Source organism: Rhipicephalus microplus, unplaced genomic scaffold (genome assembly GCF_043290135.1).
Source record: "Rhipicephalus microplus isolate Deutch F79 unplaced genomic scaffold, USDA_Rmic scaffold_48, whole genome shotgun sequence".
Lineage (NCBI taxonomy): Eukaryota > Metazoa > Arthropoda > Arachnida > Ixodida > Ixodidae > Rhipicephalus > Rhipicephalus microplus.
The window spans coordinates 1207482-1229436 of NW_027464621.1; the positions used below are offsets into that span (position 1 = coordinate 1207482).

The 21955-nt window shown below is 44.3% G+C and overlaps 1 protein-coding gene across 2 annotated transcripts in view; it reads left to right on the plus strand.

Annotated features, from left to right (window-relative positions):
• LOC119177271 (RAB11-binding protein RELCH homolog) overlaps window positions 1-21955 on the plus strand; it is a 185681-nt gene that overhangs the window by 58308 nt on the left and 105418 nt on the right. For both annotated transcript variants that reach the window (XR_012889289.1, XM_037428716.2), the window contains exons 8-10: window positions 847-1027; window positions 15938-16141; window positions 18865-18936. Coding sequence is in view for 1 of the 2 variants with exons in the window: in XM_037428716.2 (XP_037284613.1) it covers window positions 847-1027; window positions 15938-16141; window positions 18865-18936 (457 nt within the window). In the remaining variant the exon portion in view is untranslated. The remainder of the gene's footprint in view (window positions 1-846; window positions 1028-15937; window positions 16142-18864; window positions 18937-21955) is intronic.

A 21955-nucleotide genomic window follows, 5' to 3' on the forward strand; every position in this document is an offset into this window, starting at 1 on the left:
TGGAGATACCACATTAGCAGAATTCTATTGTTGTGCTGACTATTAGAAGTCAAACAATAGGGATGAGGCTGTAGAATTAAATTATTGCTGGCAGGGCACTGTCCTTGCTTGAGAAGCTACGATTCTGAATATGTATGATAGGCAAAGAGAACGGAAGAAAAACTTGACTTATTTTTTCATTTTTGCAGCTATGTCAACTGACAAAAAGCCTTGAAAAAGTGTTGCTGCATGGTGTCTCCTACATGGCAAGCTACTACTTGGAGAGGGTATTCTATAAATTTGTTTGAAAATGCTGCAGCACTTTTTCAAGGCCTGAGGAGCCTTTGGAATTCACAGTGGTTCTTGTCACTTGAGGATCAATCACAGCAACAAGATCTATGTTCTTAAATTAATGATCAATGTGCAATTGATAGTCAATTGTTCAACATGCTTGGTTCAGACCTACAAGTGAAAAGTTTGCTATAATAATGTTAGAATCTGTGTGCTGGTATGACAGCAACAGTTTCTATGGCCTTAATGCATCAGCTGCCTGTTTCTGGCGATTTTATCATACTTTGTAACGGAATATTTTGTTGTAGTCAAGTGAAAAAAAAGGAAACTACATCTACTGCAGTTTCGTGGCAAGATAGGAAAGGTGACCGGAGGGTTTTCTCCATTTAATAATCTGTGCAGTATGAAAGCATTCTTGTATTGTAAACCATGCGTGGAAGCTCCTGTAATATGAGAATATGCATTTATCACCCTGAGCATTACGTGAGACTAGCGTGTTATAAATATAATAGCTATGTTTTTTTTACAACACTCTTGATTCTGTACAGTTAACTGTATATTTTCTGGGGTGTACAGGAAGACATGTCCCGCCTTTCTTGAGGCCCTTATGAATGTATGCCGACCTCATCATGAGCTTTCCGACTCACGTTTGGCAAAAGATGTGACATCAGTGGCTTCATCAGGCGAGGAGGTTATTCTAATGCTTGCCCGATGTCTTCCACACATTGTGCCTAATGTTCTCCTGGCAAAACGAGAGGTAAGCCTTGTTTTGTTATTTATGGTTCTGGTGGGAGAGGGCATAGCATCTAATTAATTGGTCACCTCGTTTGCTTAGAATGACCTTGATTGTAGACAACACACAATGACCTTGATTGTAGACAACACACTCAGCCAATAATTTTTGCAATAATTTGTAGTTTTGTCACACAATAAAGTTGGAGAATTCAATAATGCAAGCATATAAATAAGGCTGCGAATGTTTGCTGTGCGTTTTATAGAATGCTAAAGAGGAATAACTTTCTTATTTCAGAAATGAAAGGGAAATGGCATTAGTGGGGCTGTATAGCTAGCCTGATGAAATGTGTTAGATAATCCCAATGTCCAATGTGTTAGATAATCATAAATTGGTAACTAAGTTTAGTATTGCTTGGGCACATGGCAATTATAATTAAAGTGGCATGGAAAGGATTCACTAAATTCTTTAAAAAATGAAAGCTCGACAAAAAAGCACAAACACGAAGGACAGGACTAGTGCCATTTCCGACTGACTTATTAGAAAAAACATGTCAAAGTGCACTTAAGGGGCATGCGTGTTTACAGTGATTAGTATACGGGGCAAAATGACCAAAGCCATTTATTTTTTTATCAAGAATTTTCTAAAAACTGTTGCTCATTTGATAGAGGCTCAATAACTGGACACTGACATCTTGTTTATGTAAAATGCCTCCATCAGTTTTAAGGGCTGCCGGATATGACAGAGACATTTTACATAAATAAGAAGGGTGCAGAGAAGTCTTAAAGCAACATCAGAGGCAAACAACAGTTTGTGTTTGGAATAACAGAGAGCTGAGGTTGTCGGTGCGTATTCATTCTAAAAAGACAGAGCGTGCAAACACGGACACAAGAAGGAGTCAGGACACCACAAACACATAGGCGTTTGTGGTGTCCTGACTTCCTTCCTGTGCCTGTATTTGCACGCGCCCAGTCTTTTTAGAATGAACAGTTTGTGCTTGGGTGAAAAGTTAGTGGCTGAGAATTTTGAAAATGTCAATATTATGCATGGTACTGCTTTACTCATAGAAAAATCAAGGAAAATGGAGGACACTATTTGCACCACTGGTGGAACATTTTGCAACTGGAGCACGATGTTGTAGAACTCTCTCGATGCAATTAATCACTCAAACTCTAATCACCCAAAATAAAAAACATTACTGCATTGCATTCTAAGATGGTGTCACATGCTGCTTGAGAAAAAAAAAATTGCAGCAATTCCACGGAGTGAATGATGGATAGTGGGGCGAAGCATCCGTCCGTCCATTCGTTCTTGCTTCCGTCCATCCATGCGTTCGTGTGTGTGGCCACCCGTGCATCCATCCGCCCGTCCGTGTGTGCGTCTGTTCGTGCATCCGCACGTTCATCTGTGCGTCCGTCCCTGCTTTCGTCCATGCATCCGCTCCTGCGTCCGTCCATGCGTCCATCCGTTCGTGCAGCCATCCGTGCGTCTGTCCATGCATCTGTCTTTTGTGTCTGTTCGTCCACCTATTCAGCACTCCAAGTACCACCATCTCGCATCTTTTCATCATATACTCCTCATATAGAAGCACCGCCATCCAGCGGGCATTCCAAGGACTGAACGAGAGGAGGCACACGCACACTTTCTTACGGCTTGCGCTTCGTGTCTACTTCCCACCTTTAACCACCTCAAGTTCATGGTATATACTAGTTCACTGTATTCATGGCACTGCGGCCCAACGTTCGCTAAACCTTTCTAAAACCTAGGAGGTTACGCCCAGCGAGTATAACGTAGCAACTCTTTCTTGTCTTCTGCGCGTTGTTGAACAATAAAAAATTTGCAGCATGCGTGTTAACTAAAAGCCGAATTCTCCTGTCTCTCATTCCCCCTTAGCAGCCATTGGCATGTACATTCAGCACTATCTTTTATTGTTCAACAACGCACAGAAGAAATCTCTCATCGGCACCACCTTGAAGGTCAAAATGTTACACTTGTTACACACTACTACAACGGCTACGAGGGACGACCGGGTGTCGCTATAAGAAGGTTCGCCCCTAAAAAAAGATAACTTCTTTATGTTACTCACAATGCAGCTGGCCCAAAAGTTTCGTTTTAATCTGGCTCTGTTTTGCTGGTGTAGATGCGTCTCCATAGCAGTTTCTTTGTGGTGCAAGAAACTGCAGAGCCAAGATTTCAGGCAGTAAAGGGCCAGCAAGGCAATTGCTGTCTCAAGGCCTTTTCAAGGCGGATGATTTGAACTGCTCTAACCATGCCCAAACTACCAAGTAATGATTTTCTTTGAAACTAAGCATTTCTTTGGCACGAAAACAGCACTGCAAGCTTTCTCTACTGCTGTTTCAACTACCCATGTCAACTTAACATTTGCCTGTAGTGTCTCTTCAAAAAAGCCTCTGAAGGTGAAGAGGCATCTCACAAATTCCTTTTGCAGCAATGGATGAGAGTACTTTGTGGTCCTTCTCAATAAAAAGTCACAGTTTCGCCACAAGGATGAACACTGAATGCAGTAGCAACAAATAGGAATGTATGAAGTAAGACTAGCAGCCAACTCCTTTTGGATCTTATCTGGCTTAACTACGAAATTCTGGCATAAGGGAGTAAGGCATCTTCAGAGAAAGAAGTGGTTTTCATACTGTCTGTTGTTGCAAGTGCAATGTGGAGATAGTGGTGAGAACACAGCACGTACAAGGGTATGAGCCGTTAGCCGATCTCAGTCGAGTTGTCTGGATGCCGGAATATGCAACTGTGCCTTTTTTGATGAAACTTTGCAATAGCTGCTCATATGACGCAGTCTGATCCCCCTCTTCATCCTAAATTGCTTGACAGAGCCAACTGGTGAATTTCATCTTTGCTTGAGCCACGCATGTCTGTAGCCTACTATGCATAGTATGTAACATGCATAGTATGTAATGCATAGTATGTAACATACTATGCATGGGGTGAGGTTATTGATTAAGGGGATCATGATGGTACGATGATCTCGAGGTGGTCAACAAAACAGGAACACTTTGGATAACGAAAAATTCCTTATGCGCCAAAAAATAAACTATATAAGTGGTGAAAAAAACCTAACAATTGAGACCAAGGTTCCTGGCACACACTATGTCCTCAAAACTAAAAGACAAAGTATTTACAGTTTCTTCACTGGTTGATGGCCTTCACGTGATGGGTTGAAGTCTTGACGTGTCCATGAAGAACGATGCTTCACTGTAGCATGACCGACGCATCGTCAGGTTCCTGTTGTGTGTGGTAACCGTTGCATCAGGTACACATCACAGCTGCACCGCTCCACTTTAGGTGCACGGCCCACGAAGCATAGCCACAGAACATTTGGGCTGCTTCAAGAGAAAAGTCTCGCTGGGCTGAGCTGGCCACCCCATTGGTTGCGCCCCGCAGGTCACAGTGGGTTACTGCAAAGACTGGAGCACTTTACCAGGAGCTTCGCTGGTGGACTTGGGGCAAACACCTTGCTGCGACTACCGCACGTCCGCACCTCTTGCCGTTTCAATCCACTCCCCCTTTCTATTTCTCTGTGCCGGTCACGGTCACCTCTCGTGCACACTTAACCTTTTCTTCTTTGTGTTTTATCAAGTCTGCTTCAATGTACGATATTTTTTATTTCATATATCGGAGTTGCTACCTTGCTTTTCCTTTATTTCTTCTTCCTCCTCATCTCCCTTTTTTCCCACAATTCCACATACTCATGACCATAGAGTTTTTTAAAATTAACTAGAGGGGACTCTGGTGCTGCGATCGTTCAGCGACCATGGGAATGATGGGTATTACACGGATTTGCCTAGTCTTCGTACTTGTGGGCGGCGAATCGTACTTGTGGCTTCATTGCTGTGTTTCGGTTTTGTTTCGAAGGAAAAAACGAACCCTTTTGAACTTTGTGACCCGATTTGACAAGGTAAGCCTAACAGAATAAGGTGGTAAAGAGCAACCGCTGAACATTTGCTGATTTTTGTGTTATGAGAAAACAGCTCCAAGCCCCAAGAACACACACGGAGCCAGAAGTACGGAAATTATACAAATCCGTGTACTACCCCTCATTCCTATGCTTGCTGAAGCGCCGTGTGTTACAGCTCCCATAGACACTAGTGCCAGAGTTTCCTCTAGTGTATATTTAGGAAACTCTATTGTCATGAGAGCAATGGAGTGCCCATTAAGTTGCTGTATCAATAAAACTGTCCTGGTAAACGAATTTATGAAACTTCTCATAACCCAATGAAGTGCTAAGCATGTTTGTTTGAATTTGTACGTAGCGCTGCTTAGCATGCACTAGCACATTGATGCACGTATCACTAGCCATCTCTTGTCACCGTTTGGAGCCTGCACTGGAGTCTTCGAAGACATACATTGCTGCCCGGCTAGGCACAGCCAGAAGCACTTGGACCCACAACAAAAAAATACAAGTGACTAATTATGTGAACTGTTAAACCATTTGCAATAATCACATGAGGAAAAAGAAGCTTTGAGGCCAGCAGAATTGTGCTTACAAATGCGAGAATCAAATCTGCTTTCATATTTGAAAAATAATCCAGAACATTTATTGTAGTAAGTGTTGGGGCTTGCTCGATTTTGAACACATGCTCTGGCGCTGCTCGGCAATGGCCGGTGCGGGTTCTCATGGTGAACCGTGGCGGCAGCGAATGCTGCACAGTGACACGCTGGCGGACCAACTCGGGGCTGTCCAGAGGGCCCGTGTGGTGGCAGAGGGGCTTGGCCTCTCTGTCCCGATGTGGGAGCAGCCAGCATCAGTTCTGGACTGATCCTCAGGACTTCAATAAAGTTCTCCATATCATACCATACCATAGTTGGCTTCTCTCAGAGCCACTCTCTATTGATGCTCATGAGTTGGCTCTCATCACAAATATTTTATTAAAAGCTGGTCTTGAAAATGTTCAAGGAAGCACATGACAGATTAGGATGCATAAACAACACATACTATTCTTTATTGTCACATACATAGTTCTATTCAAGTTACAAAAGGACAACTGTCAGAAAAACTATGTTGTTGCCGCGTGTTTCTTTAGTAATCACATTGAATGTCAACAATACAGGGAAACACCACTAAGTCAATTACCACTAAGTTTCACAACAGCAGTTTTTTAACCCTTTAGGTCGAATTTTATTGCCAAATACAAGCCTGTGAGTACATTATTTTTATTGCCGATTTAAAGGGGTCGTGAAACATTTTTCCAAAATTTTAAACTACCTACGTGCGTTCTCGAAATCCTGGTTATTGTTTAAGGGGGCGGACAAGTCTTTGGGACTGAAAAATGGTGAAAAAAATGTTTTTTTTTTTCAGTGGCATTTTTAAATTCTGCAAGCATTTTTACACTTGCCTGCCAATTTTCATACTCCAGAAAGCGATCAATATGCGCAGAATCTGATGAAAAAACATCATTTTTTTCACGTCGCAGAGCTACTGTTTGCCGAATGCCATAGCCACTATCTTGATCTCGTTTGAAAGCACGTTTTTTCATCTTCCGATTCCTGCTCAAACAGCCTCGCTCCGCTCATTGGTAGTTGAGCGCACGTGACCATGAGGTGGCCACTTCATTGGCTGGTTGGGCTCGCATCGTCTGCCCGGCGTGTCAACAATGCACAAACAACGTGTTGTGCCGCCATACTGCCTGTGCTTTGACTAGCGTGCTCGCGATCAAAGTTGTTGCAATGCCTGGATCATCGCAAAAGTTTCATTCCTGTCATAAGTTCGATGAAAAAAAAAAAGGCTCAGGTGAACGATGTCAAGGCGTGTCTCTTGGCGAGTAGCGTCAACGAAAAACGGGATGGGTCGCTTGCCGATGCCGCTGACCCAAGCCTGACGGCCTCGCCAGCATATCTATCACCAGAACATGCAGATGAACATTGCGCACATCGAGACTCTACAGACTCCACAACCCCCATCTCATCCGCCGACAGCGAAGGAATCGCCGAGGCGCCCGAGACAGTTGAGGGGGAGTTAGGCCTAGTGTGTCTGCCGGCCATCGACGCTTTGCAAAGCAATGGCCGCGTCTGCCGTGACAACCTTGCTAACGGAATCGGAGCTGCAGGTAAGGCGCACAAAGGTCGATTCAAGGCTGCAGGAACTGAAATCGATTGCCGCTTCTAAGAGAAAATATGAGTTTTTGAAGAACGGCGCACCGGCCGGCGCCGTCCCCCCAGAGCCAAGCAAGAGGAGGCATTTTTTTGATTGCCGATATTGGCTGGATTAGTGAACTGCTCGATGCCATGAATTGTAAAATTTACTGCGGAAGCGTCAGTATTGACAGACAGGACAAGCAATACGGCCTTGCCGTGAAAATGTGTGTGCATTGCGTGAACTGTGGGGACATCGCGCAAGCGTGGAACTCTCCGCGATTGGATGGCCCACAGAAAGTGAAACTATTCACTGTCAATATTGTCGCGGTTCAACGTAAGCAGAGAACCGAGACGTTGAGTCCAAGAACCGACGGCGTGTGTTTTTTATGCAGGAGCCAAGAGCAGGCGAGCAAAAACAAAAGCACGTCGTCTTCTTCAGTCCCCCTTTTCACGAGACTGTTGGCGCGCACATCGTCTTCGTTCTTCGTTTCGTGCGCGGCATTTGCCTCCCCTTAAAAGAGCATCGCCCCGATGCTATAGCTGAGACAGTAATTTGCGCAAGAAGTCACTTTGTAGAAGTGACGGTGCCTCGCAGAGTCACTCGCTGACGTATGGCTTAATGCGCACTACGTGCACAAGCTCAGGTCGGTGCTGGCGACGCCTTGAACAGTTTGGGCTATCCGGGACGACTTCATAGGTAACGTCACTTAGTCGTCGCAGCACTCGATAAGGTCCGAAGTACCTTCTGAGCAATTTTTCGGATAGTCCCCGTCTTCGTACAGGCGTCCACACCCATACCCTGTCGCCGGTTTCGTACGTTACAGGTGTATGACGTTGGTTATAGCGGCCTGCGTCGTACTCTTGCTGTTTGTATATTCGCAGACGTGCGAGCTGCCTGGCTTCCTCTGCGCGTTGAGTAAACGCGTCAGCATTCGTTTCGTTGTCATCTCATTCGTGTGGCAGCATCGCGTCTAACATCGTTCTTACTTCTCGTCCGTAAACAAGGCTGAATGGGGTCATCCGTGTGGTTTCTTGTTTCGCAGTATTGTATGCGAACGTTATGTAAGGGAGAATCTCGTCCCAGTTTTTGTGTTCGAAGTCCACATACATTGAAAGCATGTCTTCAAGAGTTTTGTTAAGTCGCTCGGTCAACCCGTTGGTTTGTGGATGGTAAGCTGTCGACTTGCGATGAATAGTACCACTGAGCACCAACACATGATCTAAAAGCGCGGCCGTGAATGCGGTTCCGCGATCTGTTATAACGATCGATGGTGCACCGTGTCTCAGCACAATGTTCTCTATGAAGAACCGGGCTACCTCCTCTGCTGTGCCTCTCTGGATGTCTTTTGTCTTGGCGTAGCGAGTAAGGTAGTCGGTCGCCACTATAACCCAACGGTTGCCAACACTAGAGGTGGGAAGTGGGCCCAAAAGGTCCATTCCGATCTGGTCAAACGGCGTTGTCGGGATCTGGACAGGGTGTAGCAAACCGGCTCGTTTCGTTGGAGGTGACTTGCGCCGCTGGCAATCGAGGCAGGTCCGAACATGATGCTTTACGGTAGCGGTGAGTTTAGGCCAGTAATATCTCCCTCGAACTCTGCTCAGTGTGCGCGTGTAGCCTAAATGTCCAGATGTTACCTCGTTGTGGCACGCTTGCAATACCTCAGAACGAAGAGTCGTAGGGGCGACAAGCAGGTAGGTGGACCCGTCTGACGAGAAGTTCATTTTGTAAAGGACATTGTTTCGCAGACAGAACGACGATAGTCCTCTTGCAAAGGCTTCGGGCGCATTCTGGCTTTATCCTTTTAGACAAATAATCAAGCCAAGTAGCTCGGGAACGTCATGCTGGTGATCTGCGATGGTTGACGTGTCGAGTATTCTGAGGAACCCTGTCTTTCCATCAAAAGAAGCAGCCCACTCTATTGGTGATCGAGATAGGCAGCTGGCGTCCGTGTGTCGTTTTCCCGACTTATACACCATCGTTATATCAAACTCCTGTAGTCTAAGGCTCCAGCAAGCCAATCGCCCGGAAGGATCTTTCAGACTTGTTAACCAACACAACGAATGGTGGTCACTGATAACCTTAAATGGGCGGCCGTACAGGTATGGGCGAAATTTCATAACTGCCCACACCACGGCAAGGCATTCCTTTTCAGTGGTCGAGTAATTTGCTTCTGCGCGTGACAGAGTTCTGCTTGCGTAAGCGATCACTCTTTCCTCGTCATCCTGGCGCTGTACAAGCACAGCTCCAAGGCCAACATTGCTGGCGTCAGTGTAGGGGCTGTGTCATCAAAATGGGCAAGCACGGGGGTCGTCTGTAGACGTTGCCGCAAGTCATTGAAAGCATCTTCTTGTTCGTCGCCCCAAACAAATGCAACGTCATCCCTCGTGAGACGAGTTAAAGGTGACGCAATGCGCGCAAAATCTGGAATAAATCGCCGATAATATGCACAGAGACCCAGAAAACGCCTCACTGCCTTTTTATCTGATGGTGTTGGAAACTGTGCGACGGCGGCAACTTTTTCGGGGTCTGGACGAACTCCTGCGTAACTGACAACATGGCCAAGAAACTGCAGTTCCTCAAAGCAGAAGTGACATTTCTCCGGCTTGAGCGTCAGGCCTGCGGCCCGTATGGCCTGCAAGACCATTTGCAATCGTTCAAGGTGTTCGTCAAACGTTGTAGAAAACACAATGACATCGTCAAGGTATACTAGGCAGGTTCTCCATTCAAGCCCAGAGAGAACGGTATCCATGAGATGCTGGAAAGTAGCAGGCGTGGAGCACAAGCCAAATGGTAAAACCTTAAATTCGTACAGTCCGGCTGACGTCACGAAAGCGTTTTTTTCATGATCCCTGGGGTCTACTTCAATTTGCCAATATCCGCTCTTTAAGTCCATGGAAGAGAAGTAACGTGCGTTTCGAAGCCTGTCAATAGAATCATCTATGCGAGGAAGCGGGTACACGTCCTTTTTTGTGACCTGATTTAGCTTTCGATAGTCCACACAGAAACGCAGGCCGCCGTCCTTCTTTTTCACTAGAACAACAGGTGGTGCCCAGGGGCTTTTCGACGGTTGAATGACGTCGTCTTCAAGCATTTTTGTTACCTGCTGTTCTATCGCTTCTCGCTCTTTTGAAGCCACACGGTACGGATTTTGATGGATTGGTCTAGCCGTGTCCTCTGTGATGATTCGGTGCTTGGTCAAGGACGTCCGGCCAACTTTCGAGGTCGACGCAAAACAGTCGTGGAACTCGTCTAGCAGCACAAGCAGGCGTTCCCGCTGTTGCTGAGTTAAAGTAGGGCTGACGTCAAGGTTAGGTGCTAGGTCACGTGGGTCTTGTGCAGGTGTTGCTTCAAGTGCTGAAAAGCAGTCATGAACATCTGCGATCTCGTCGAAATGTGCCAACGTTGTGCCTTTTGGAAGGTGCCGTCGCTCGGAGGTGAAATTGGTCAACAGCAAGTTCGTTCGGCCGTCGGTGACATTGACTATTCCTCGTGCTACGGAAATCCCGTGAGTGAAAAGCAGCGAGGTTAGTTGGTCGACGACTCCTTCACCGTCGAACGGTATGTCACATGCTACTGAAACGAGGATACACGATCGAGGCGGCACGACTATATTGTGGTCTTTGAGACTAAAGGATTTGTGCTCTGGTGATGTATGATCAGTCAGACGAGCACTCTCGTAAAATGAAACCACGTGGTCCGGGATGTTGATTATTGTGCCATGCTCCCTGAGAAAGTCCATTCCTATAATTAAATCTTTGCAGCACTCTGGGAGAACGATGAAAGTCGCGACGAAAGAAGAATCTCCTATGCTGATTCTTGCTGTGCATCTTTCTGTGGGTAGCAGCAATTGACCACCCGCTGTTCTTATATGTGGTCCTGTCCATGGCGTTCTTACTTTTCTAAGATGATCAGCCAGCTTCCGACTTATTATGGAAAAATCAGCACCCGTATCGACTAAGGCCGTCACTTGCTCTCCGTCAATAATTACATTGAGGTCGGCGCTCACCATTTCGTCGTTGTTAATATTCGTTGGCGTCAAGTCGTTCTCTCGCGGCAGTACTGGGGGCTTTTTATCGTCTTGTGGTCGGGCTGCGACCTTACCCCGAGAGGTCGCTGCCTTTAGTTTCCCCGGTAAGGGCTGGGCGACCTTGTTGCCCGAAGGTCAGCAAAAGTACGTCGATTCGGTGATGATGTCTGAGCAGGGGATGGAGAGCGTGACCTGTGGGCGGAATTGGGCTGGCGATGAGGAGGCGACTCGTGATAGGGAGACCACGTTGTTGAAGGTCCTCGAAAAGCAGGGTCGTCATGGCGAACAATGTAGTCATTGGCACGGCGACCGTCGTACCCTGGCCGAGATGGGCGAAGCGATGTGTCGCGGTACCAACAATAGCGAGCTATATAGCCGGCACCACCACAGTTGAAGCAGAGAGGGCACCGATCGACGGTGCGCCAAGCGTCCGTTCTGCGAAATTGTGGGCGTCTTATGTCCTCTCGTGGTGGTGAGTAAGGCGCGGCAAGTGGTGGCTGGTGGCATGAAGACATCGGAGACATGGGCTGACGTCTGAAAGCCTCCTGCAATGGTTGCGACGAAGGTGCGGCTGTAGGTGGCTGGTAGTATGATGTAATGGGCTGGACGGGTGGTGGTCGGCGGACAGCGTCGGCGTAACTCAGTTGACGCTGATCGCGATCGAGATCAGCTGCTGAAAAAGCGTGCCTAAGTTCGTCACGAACGACTGCGGCAACGGCGGTCACTGGTGTATCCACTGGAGGATTCCAAAGCTTCTGCATTTCTTCGCGGACAATATCTCTGATAAGGTCACGTAGGGAGCCCTGATTGTCCAGAGTCACTGAAGCGGCGTTGATTGGGGTGGTAGTGGACGAGCGATCATATTGCCTCGATTTTTGGTGCAGAGCACGCTCAATGGCAGTGGCTTCTCTTATAAAATCGGCCACGTTGGTGCAGAGCACGCTCAATGGCAGTGGCTTCTCTTATAAAATCGGCCACGGTAGTTGGGGCATTGGGCACAAGTCCAGCGAACAGTTGTTCTTTCACGCCACGCATAAGGTAGCGCAACTTCTTCTCCTCGGACATGTTGGGATCAGCCCGACGACAGAGGCGCGTCACGTCTTCAGCAAACATTGCCACAGTTTCGTTAGGTTTTTGAAGCCTTAACTCGAGCAACTGCTGAGCCCGCTCACGACGGTCGACGCTAGCAAAGGTGTCAATCAGCTGCTGACGAAAGTCATCCCATGTGGATATATGGCCTTCTCGATTCTCAAGCCACGTGTGAGCGCCGTCATCGAGAGTGAAATACGTGCGGGCGAGCTTCTGTTGAGCATTCCACTGGTTGATGTCGGCAACGCGTTCGTAAGGCTCGAGCCAATCTTCAACATCTTCGTGTGGGGCACCACTGAAGCGATCAGGCACAAGTGGCTGAAGAAGTGTTACCTGGGTTGGATTGGAAACGGGGCTGCCTTGTATCCCTTGGACCAACTGTGGCTGGCTAGCGGAGGCCATTGGTAGAGGTACGTAATGCCTGGTAGAATGTTCGTCGAAGGAGGTCAGCTCAGGAGATAGGCCTAGCAACCGCCGACTGAAGCGGTGCACTGGTGTCGTAACAGATGGCTGCGTGTCGGGACTTGATGAACGGCTCCCAGATGGGGTGTTGAGCATCGGCAGGCTTGCAACCCAGCGCCTCCACCAGTGTCGCGGTTCAACGTGAGCAGAGAACCGAGACGTTGAGTCCAAGAACCGACGGCGTGTGTTTTTTATGCAGGAGCCAAGAGCAGGCGAGCAAAAACAAAAGCACGTCGTCTTCTCCAGTCCCCCTTTTCACGAGACTGTTGGCGCGCACATCGTCTTCGTTCTTCGTTTCGTGCGCGGCAATATTCTCGCCGCTCGAGCCATGCAGGCTACTGCGAGCCATCAAGCGGCTATGAACAATAGATTTTCGACCATAAATATATCTCATCACGGACTTCACAAGAAAACAAGGCAGGGATGTGTAAAGCAGAAAATGACAACTGCAGGTAATCGCTCAGCCGAAAAAGTGATGGGTGAGTGCGCGAGTGCAGTTTGCAAGCTGTACAGGGAGCTGCATATTGACTATGCCAGTAGTTTTGCAGTCTCGTACGACAACTCGTGGATGACGTGCGGGCGCTCGTCCCACATATGCGGGGGGGGCAGTGATCGAGCTCTTCGCTGGCCTAGTGCTGGACTATGTGGTTTTGAGTAACTACTGTGCCGGGTGTGAGCATGGACCGAAGGAAGATGACCCGGCATATCAGGCTTGGCAGGACAGCCACGTGTGCCAAAAAAATAATTCATAAAAAGCTGGGGAAATGGAAGTTCAGGCAGCTGTGCTCCTTTTTGAGAGGTCCCTAAAAAAATGGCCTGAAGTACACGACACTCTTGTTAGATGGTGACAGCCGCACCTTTCTAGCTTTGCAAGAAGCAGCTACAGCTTCATAAAAGTACAAAAAGAGGACTGTGTCAATCATGTTTAAAAACGTAAGGGCACTGCCCTATGCAATTTAGTAGCAAGACAAAAAAGGAGGTGCGTGTTTGCGGTTGAAGCTGCAGTTGTGGAGGCAGTAATGAAATTCAGCGGCGGCAACTTGAGAATGTCAACAGACATCCTCGATGAACTCAATCTCAAGCCCAGCCTCCCAAGCGTCAGACGAATGTCCAAGAAGGACAGGTGGCGAGTGGCGGACTCAAACCGCAAGCGTTCCTCGAGTGAAAAGCTTCAGCAAGCACTAAAGAAGCGCTAGCACAGTGATAAGCACCAGTTAGACTATGTTCCTGGTGGATACTAGTATCTACTTTGTGAAATATGCATCTTCTTATAGTCGTTTTTGAATAAAGTGTGTGTTATCTGTTTTTGCCATTTTTCTTAAAATGTGAATTTATGACTCTGTTCAATCTTAAGGCCTCAATATCTCGACAGCTATGTCAGCTAGAGCAATAATTCTTTTTGTAATATAAACCTGTATGTGTGTAGAATGCAAGTATGGAAATGGAATTTTGTAGACAAGCCTTTTCAAATAATTATTTATCAAATTTGTAATAGCATGCCAACTGCTTTTCAGAGTGTAAAATTCAATCTGCTATAAAATGACTAAAAAGCCAAATAAAATAAACTACTTCCATTATTTCAATCTTCAATCATTATTCTATGTTACCACATCTTAAATGTTACTTTTAATTAGGCACTTTTTAATGAGGCCTTAAACAATGGGGGTTGAACTTGCATTATCTTAGAAATGAGATGAGTGACTGGAAAAGTAATTGCATATTTGAAATCAGTATAAAAAACTGCACTAGCCTGTGCAGTTTCATCAAGATCACTGAAGAAATAAAAAAAAAAAGTTTCTAAAATGGGTCTGCCTTAATGCTGCACCTTGAATCGTTTCATCAACTGTGCTCACTTAATAGCTATATAATAATTTCAATCCTATAGCTCACGTTTACCTCAACTGTACAGTAACATCACTTTTAAGTCAGCCCATGAAGAGTCTGTTGTAGACAAAACGTTTGGACGCAGCAATGTTGGCTGAGTCATTTTTCGGAGACTGTATCGAGACGGTATAGCATGATATGGTACAGCATCGAGACGGTATTGCATACCGTCTCGATTGCAGCACCGTAAAAACGTTTTCACTTTGTTAAATTGTATAGTGCTGCTTGACGGCGTACACGAAAGGCATAGCCAGGAATAAGCCGCCCAAAAGACATGGGTGGAGCCTGCTGCGAATATAGAGACAGAAGAAGGGGGCTGGAGCCCCCCTCCCTTCCCCCAATTTTTGGCTTCCCTTCTCATGCTGCTAAGAGCAAGCATAGTCAATACGCTACATGTATGTACCCAGCCTACCTGCCCCCTTGAAGGAACTTTCTTGTCGTGGGTGCCACCCCAGTAAAGAAAACCTGGCAGCACCCCTACCGAAACACTGTGAAACACAGCCTAATGCAACAAGTTAGCAAAGCAAGAACGCTGCACCATACGAGCGAAGGCAACTAAGAATGCACATTGAAGCATGCGTTATATTGAGGCAATGGCACCTCCAAAAGGAGTAGCAAGTGCATATTTTGGACATCTGTTCATCAAGTGCAATCTGGTGAATGGGAGAATTTACGTCCAAGCAACAAAATACGGTGGAACCAGCCAATTTTCTTTCCATGTCATCATGCCTCAGGATCTGGAAGTGCTCTGTCTTTGTATGCTCATCAATATTGCTGGGGTGCATGCAAATTCTAATTCTGCAGTTTTTTTTTTACTTTAACCAAGGGGCTCACCCTCTTTGTGTGGTCATTCTCTTTTGATGATGGTCTTGCATTCTCGTCATCACAGCTCATCCTCAAGAGGGCCTCATAGAGACAGTGGTAAATGCAATGCTTGTAGGCTCATGGAAGCTGCTGTTGGTTGGAAGACTACGCTGCATGATTTCTGTAAAAATACAGTGGGCAATGTTTGCATGATATTTTCTAGGGCTAATTTTTAGGGGAAACTGTTCAGCCTTTCATTCCTGATGCCTTTGTATAAATTGATGCACAGAATTTTACGGGGTGTTTTTTGTAGCTGCAGTATTGCTACTAATACTATATTTTTTGTATAACTGAACATTTTACTACAATTGGCCTTTAAATGTAAATGTTGGGTTAATAAACAACTGAAGTTTTTACATGGAATACACTTTATTTTATCTATTTGATGTGGCTATAACTTTTTGCTGAAAACAATTTTTTAAGCATCATCATGCCTGAAAGTTTAACTGTAGTGTTTTTTTTTTTCTTCAATAACCTTCGATCCTTTGTGGACATTTTTCAGGAGCTGGTTCCCCTGCTTTTGGCAGCCATAAATTTGCATCCGGATGCTGCTCAACGTGATGTCCTTCTGAATTTGTTATTTAACCTAACAAAGCGCCCAGATGATGCACAACGCAGAGTCATATTGGCTGGGCTACTGTCAGTGGCTCAGTGCTTAGGCCCTGAACGAGTTGAAGCTGAGCTGTTGCCACAGTGTTGGGAGCAAGTAAGTGTCAACTAAAGCCCTTCCATAGCGACTACTGCCCCTTTTTTAAGCAGTGACAACCATTGTTCCACCACAGCCACCTACTTTCGGTTCTGGAGCTTTCAAAAGGAAGTTATTGAGCCACTCCCTTTCACTTTTTTCATTTCACCTGGTTTTTGAACACGTGAGAACGTAAATATTTGTTTTTTCGTTCCACAAGTGTTGTGTCGAGTTTCATCCTAAATTCGCAAGGAAGGCCACCTCGCTGCTGCGCACGAGGCTGCCTGACGGACGGGGTTGACGGCCGAGTGGTGGGATAGAAGGAATGAGGCGGGGTGAGCGCGTCAAATGGTGTGAGCTTTCCTTCCTGTGGTAGGGCTAGCCGTGAGGGGGGTCATGAACTGAAAAAGCAGCAGAAACATCATGGCGGCCTTTTCTGATCATGTTCAGCAAGTGTTGCAGGGCCCCTTTAAATTTGAAGGGGGGCTTTGCGACAAAGCGATTTTCTTTAATAGGTGTTTTCACAGCTTAGCACTTCTACATTGCAGTGAAACCATCTTTACAGGCGGTGACATGCAGACTTTCATACATCTATGCGTTCATTGCGAATACTTCGAAAATATTCAATAATTTAAATTCGAATTGAAGCAAATTAGAATATTCAGCTATTCGTTTGAATATTTAAAGCATTCGAATATTCACACAAGCCTAATTACGTGGCATTAGCTCGTCGATTTGTTCTGTCCAATCTGAAACTGTGTCATGAGCCTGCAGTGATGGAGTTTTGGCCACACAGTTGTCACGCGGGTTGCACGCTTGGTTGCCTTGTCAATAGATAGATGTCTTTAGCTTGATTGGTATTCGGGTATACGCCAAGTGCTTTAAAGAATACTAGGTTACACAATGATGTTATCGACCTCTTGTGACTCTTCAGGCTACTGGAACTACCGACTCACTTGTTTGTTTTGCCTAGTGCCCTTGGGGCAAAAAGGTTCAACTTAAAAAGCCTACTCATTGGGTATTAAGTCACTGCTGAGAATTTATTCGAGTAAAGAAGTGCCTCAGGTTTATGCATCTAAAGTGGATGCTTGGGTGTTTCAGCAATAATTAATATCACACCTCAGCGATTGATAATTACAGTATACAACGCTTATGCATGGCATCAATAGCGTCACCAAGAAAGAGTTGGACTATCAGAGCATGGGTAAATAACAGTTAATGGCTTGGTTTCCTAGACTGCTGATTCATCATGGGGTTCTCTTTTTTATTGTTTTCTTATTTGCTACTCATATATGCGTGTTTTTGAAGCAAAATACACATACGTATTCACTCTAGTCCATGTCTAGAAGATGGTTTACATACTCCCTTGTTGGCTGTTTTTTGTTTTTGTACTGGAAAGTGGCTTTCTAAATACCACATTTACCCATGTATAACATTCTCCTTATATCAATTTGCGTCCAGTTTTCTTAAGGGAAAAAAAGATAATAATTGAAAGCCTAAATTTTAATGTGCATGAATTTACAGGGAAGAAAAAAAGAAAAATGAAATATTTTGAACATGGAAAAGAAAAATTATTCATTCACTTTGACTGTTAGACAGCTCTTTATCACTGTTGGACCATGAGAACCTATCTTATGTCCCATCTATGGCATTTTAAATTTGACAATCTTCAAATTTCTTTTCAGCCGTGCTTGCTGAACTTCTTTTGGCCTCCTACCATGCCATTTCCTCAATATTGTTTATTTGTCACTTACTATACATTGCCTGCATGTAATCCTTCATGAGCTTTTGATGTACTTATCCAGTGAGCTTGACACCTGTAATACCAGTGTTTTAACTTGTATCTGCCATTATAATTTTGTTAACTTCGACAGGTCTGGATTGTTTTTCACAAAAACCACATTTGTTGTCTTCAGCTTTTTTCTAAGTGGTTGTATGCAATAGTTGCAGCACAGTACCCTAATATTTCAAGCAAGTGCCACCATCATAGGCTGGTCCCCTAAATTTCACTTTACTTTTGAATATCTGCACCATTCTAGCAAAGCAACCGCTCTTTCCCCTTTCACACCACCCCACATCCTATAATCACGCACAGTGTCCAGGAAACACAGAATTCAATATGATCCTTCTTAGTGGTGCTATCTTAACTTCTCCTAAAATTTGTCACAAGTTTATTTTCTTTAATTTCTGTCATGATTGCACCCCAAACTTGGTGCACAATACTCTTGACTATTTTCAAGTTCGTGAAAATAAAATCACGGCCAAAAGCACGACCTTTGAGATCTGTATTATATTTGCTATTCAAAATGGCACCTATGACTAATGTAGTTTACAAAAAGTAAGGTGTCTGGCATTTGTGCTTGGTGTCCAGAGCTGTTGTGATGGCACGGTGGCCTCGTCACCGCAGTTGCTTGTATGCTATGCTGCCCATAGTCTGATCAATTGTCTTAATTACTTGTGTTTGTGAGTCATTCTGGTAATTCACCCTCTCATGAACAAGGGCCAGAAGACTTCTTAGTCCATGTGGATTCCATTTATTTTTCCGACTGGAGGACTGATGCAGCCAACTCAGATTTTTAAGCTGTTCAAAAAAAAAAAAAACAAGTACCCCCTTTGTCTTTTACTTAGCCAGTACTTTCAACTTGCTAAGAGAAAGGGGGGTCTTGCTCAGAATTTTATGGTAAACACCATGCAGTCATTTTCGTTGTTCTCTAAAAGTAATCAAATTGTGAAATTGTTGGCAGATCAACCACAAGTACTTGGAAAGAAGACTTTTAGTGGCGGAGTCTTGTGGCTATTTGGCACCACAAGTAGCTGTGAGTATAACTGCTGTATCTCAATATTTCCTTATAGCTTCATTGTAGTTGAGTTGCTGTGTTTAATTATCTGCATAGGTGGAACTTAAAAGGAATTTTGTGAACCCTCAAAATCAACATTAATTTTTCTCATATGATCACGTATCACAATGGAATGTAAGTGGACAACATGTAGCAAGAAGTATATTTTGTGGTGTTTACACAATGTATACAACCAATTGAAATACATCTCCATCTCTTTCATTGTGACCTTCTGCTGATATAGACCAGTTTATTGTTCTCCCTAAACAGAATTTCAATTGAAATTTTGTAATTGTTACTGTGTCACACTGAAGGTGTTCTCTTTCACTGCACATATTCCAGATATTGCTCTTGTATTTGATTATCTTGTCGTACGTTTGCTTGTAGCCACAGTTACTGTACAATATGGTTTATATCTATGAATAATGTTTGTATTATTGTAGTTATATGGTTTTAAGGTCATGTTGACTATACTTTGGTTTGGTGTTGTATGATGATTATATATAAAAGGTAGATGTGAAATTGTGTACATTTGAAGATGGCAGAAAATCGTGTTCATTGGAAGCTTTTATATTAGAGCATTGGTGTAATGTTTGTGCTGTTTTTATTAGTTCTGAATATAAACAAAAAAACCAAATCTAGTTTAGCTGAATTTTCAGTTGGAATTTAAAAGGTGAACTTGCCTTGTAACTCATTGATTACAATTTCCTGGAAATATTTCATAAAAGGAAGTCACTTATATGATTAAAGGAATCAAGAACCAATTTTTATAGTGCCTATTTTTTTTTTAGCACTACAAAAAGCTTACCAGTCAGTGAGTTTGTTCACGGAATGGTAAAGTGGAAAACGCCGCAGAACATTGCAATTGTAATCTTTTGATCTGCAGCGAATATGAAGTATTATACTCACATGCTGCAAACAGTGAGGGCGAGAGTGGTTTGCATTCGAGCGTGGTGGTTTACTGCGCATGCGTACGCTCCGTGCACATGTGTCATGGCTCCAATTGGTCCATGGGTGGTCGTGAAGGCAGCGCCGCCTCTCACTGTACAACTTCCTTTACGTTGTAAGCAGAATAGAATTGAGCGGGTCTGAATAATAATTAGGCATGTACGAATTTCAAATGCCTCAATTATTCAAATCAATATTGCAGTATTGGAATTTGCTTTGATTTGACTTTAAATTATTTTAATATTTCTAAGTATTCGAAATGAGCGAATAAGTGTAGTAATCCACATTTAACCTCTTGTGAAGATGATTTCACTGCAGTGGAGGGGTGCTAAGCCACATATTTGCCAAGGCTCTCAGTTTTTCCAGAAAACAGCATTTCCCGGATTTAGACCACTTCTTAGGTTTGTACTATTGGCAGGGAAATCTCCTGTAAAGTGAACTTTTTGTGCTGGATCTGGCCACATTGACTAAAGTTAAGCCCAATCTGATTCAGGCTTTTTGCAAAACTATCAGCACCGTCGTATTAGAAAGTAGTTAGGTAAATGTACAGGAGAATCCCAATAATTTGAATTCGCGAACTTTTCTACCGTGTCCAATGGGCTGAAATTCGAATGTTTGGTACCAAACCACTGAGCAATGGCCGAGAGCAATGTGCTGGAAACTTTAAAAGGATGCGAACGGCCAACAAAATCGTGGTCACTCTTCACACGATCATGTTTGGCGATGACACTGACAGAACTCAGAAAGTGCTTGCACACTGAATGCTCGCACAGTAAAAGCAACACATTTCTTCAAATGCTACAGACAAAAGCACAAAAGAAACAATCATAGGTTTTATTAGTCTGTTTATTTGTGTCCCACAAATATGATGAAAGTTTTTTTGATTGAAAGAAATGTTTTGTGCATATACTATGGTTTGGAAACCACTGTTGCCAGTTTTATTTTATTATACCAAGCTTAGGGTCATAATATTTTCAATCCCACTTGAGATTCGTAGATATCACCAAGATCCTACTGTTGTTTAGACACTCCGCCTACGTTGTTTATAAGCCAGGATAAGACTGCAACACCAATGTCTACGCTTACCGGGCTGTTCGAGACCCCCGCCCTTATCGTAACATTTTTTTTGTGTGTGAAAAAGGAAAGGTGAAAGAAGAGTGAGACATGATTCTCAAACACCAGTTGTGACAATCTCCCAGATTCAGAATTCTAGAACTTGGCAGGTATGTGGAGGTGAAAATGCTTGAGGCCTGTGTGCTTTGATTTAGGTGCACGTTAAAAAATCCCAGCTAATCGAAATTTCCGGAGCCCTCCACTACGGCATCTCTTATAATCAAATCATGGTTGTGGGACGTCAAACCTCAACAATTATTATGTTATTATACTTTTAAGTACCATTTAAAACTATAAATATTAGGCACAACATAAAAAGAATGCCGCAATTCTTCACTACATTCATGGTCTTTTCATATCTACTAGGATCTAATCCACATTTTGACCAGTTGTCGGTCCCTCAAATGGGGTAGTAACGAAAGTCTTTCAAAAATGAAAAATGAGCATAGACTGCTTATAATGTAAGTCACCAGACCTGTGAATATCCGCACCGTAAGAGGTACTGCACTATAACCAAAACAATATATTTGGAAGGCTGCACGTGTGAAAAACATGAACAAAAGACAGCCGTGCAACTTGAACTGTTGGAACGCGCAACTGAGGAGTAAGTTTACATTTGCTTAAATTTGAGAATATTGAATGGTTAGCGTTCGTAGGTGTTGACATGACAAAGACTGGACAAAAAGAAAGCGCTATAAGGGAAGGACTTTTGCTAACTTTTCAGGCCTTCTCGTGTATGTGGACTTCATCACGGTGCCACAATACACAGAAACTATATATCAAATAGCAATTGAAATTTCCACACGCTTCTAATTTTCCGGGCTTGCGCTTGATGTTGAAAACAGTGGCAACCAGGAACGGGCACGTGACTGTCACACGCACAGGCTCCATTTTTGTTGGGGATGTAAGTCGCCTCTTCTAAATGCAACATGTGCGA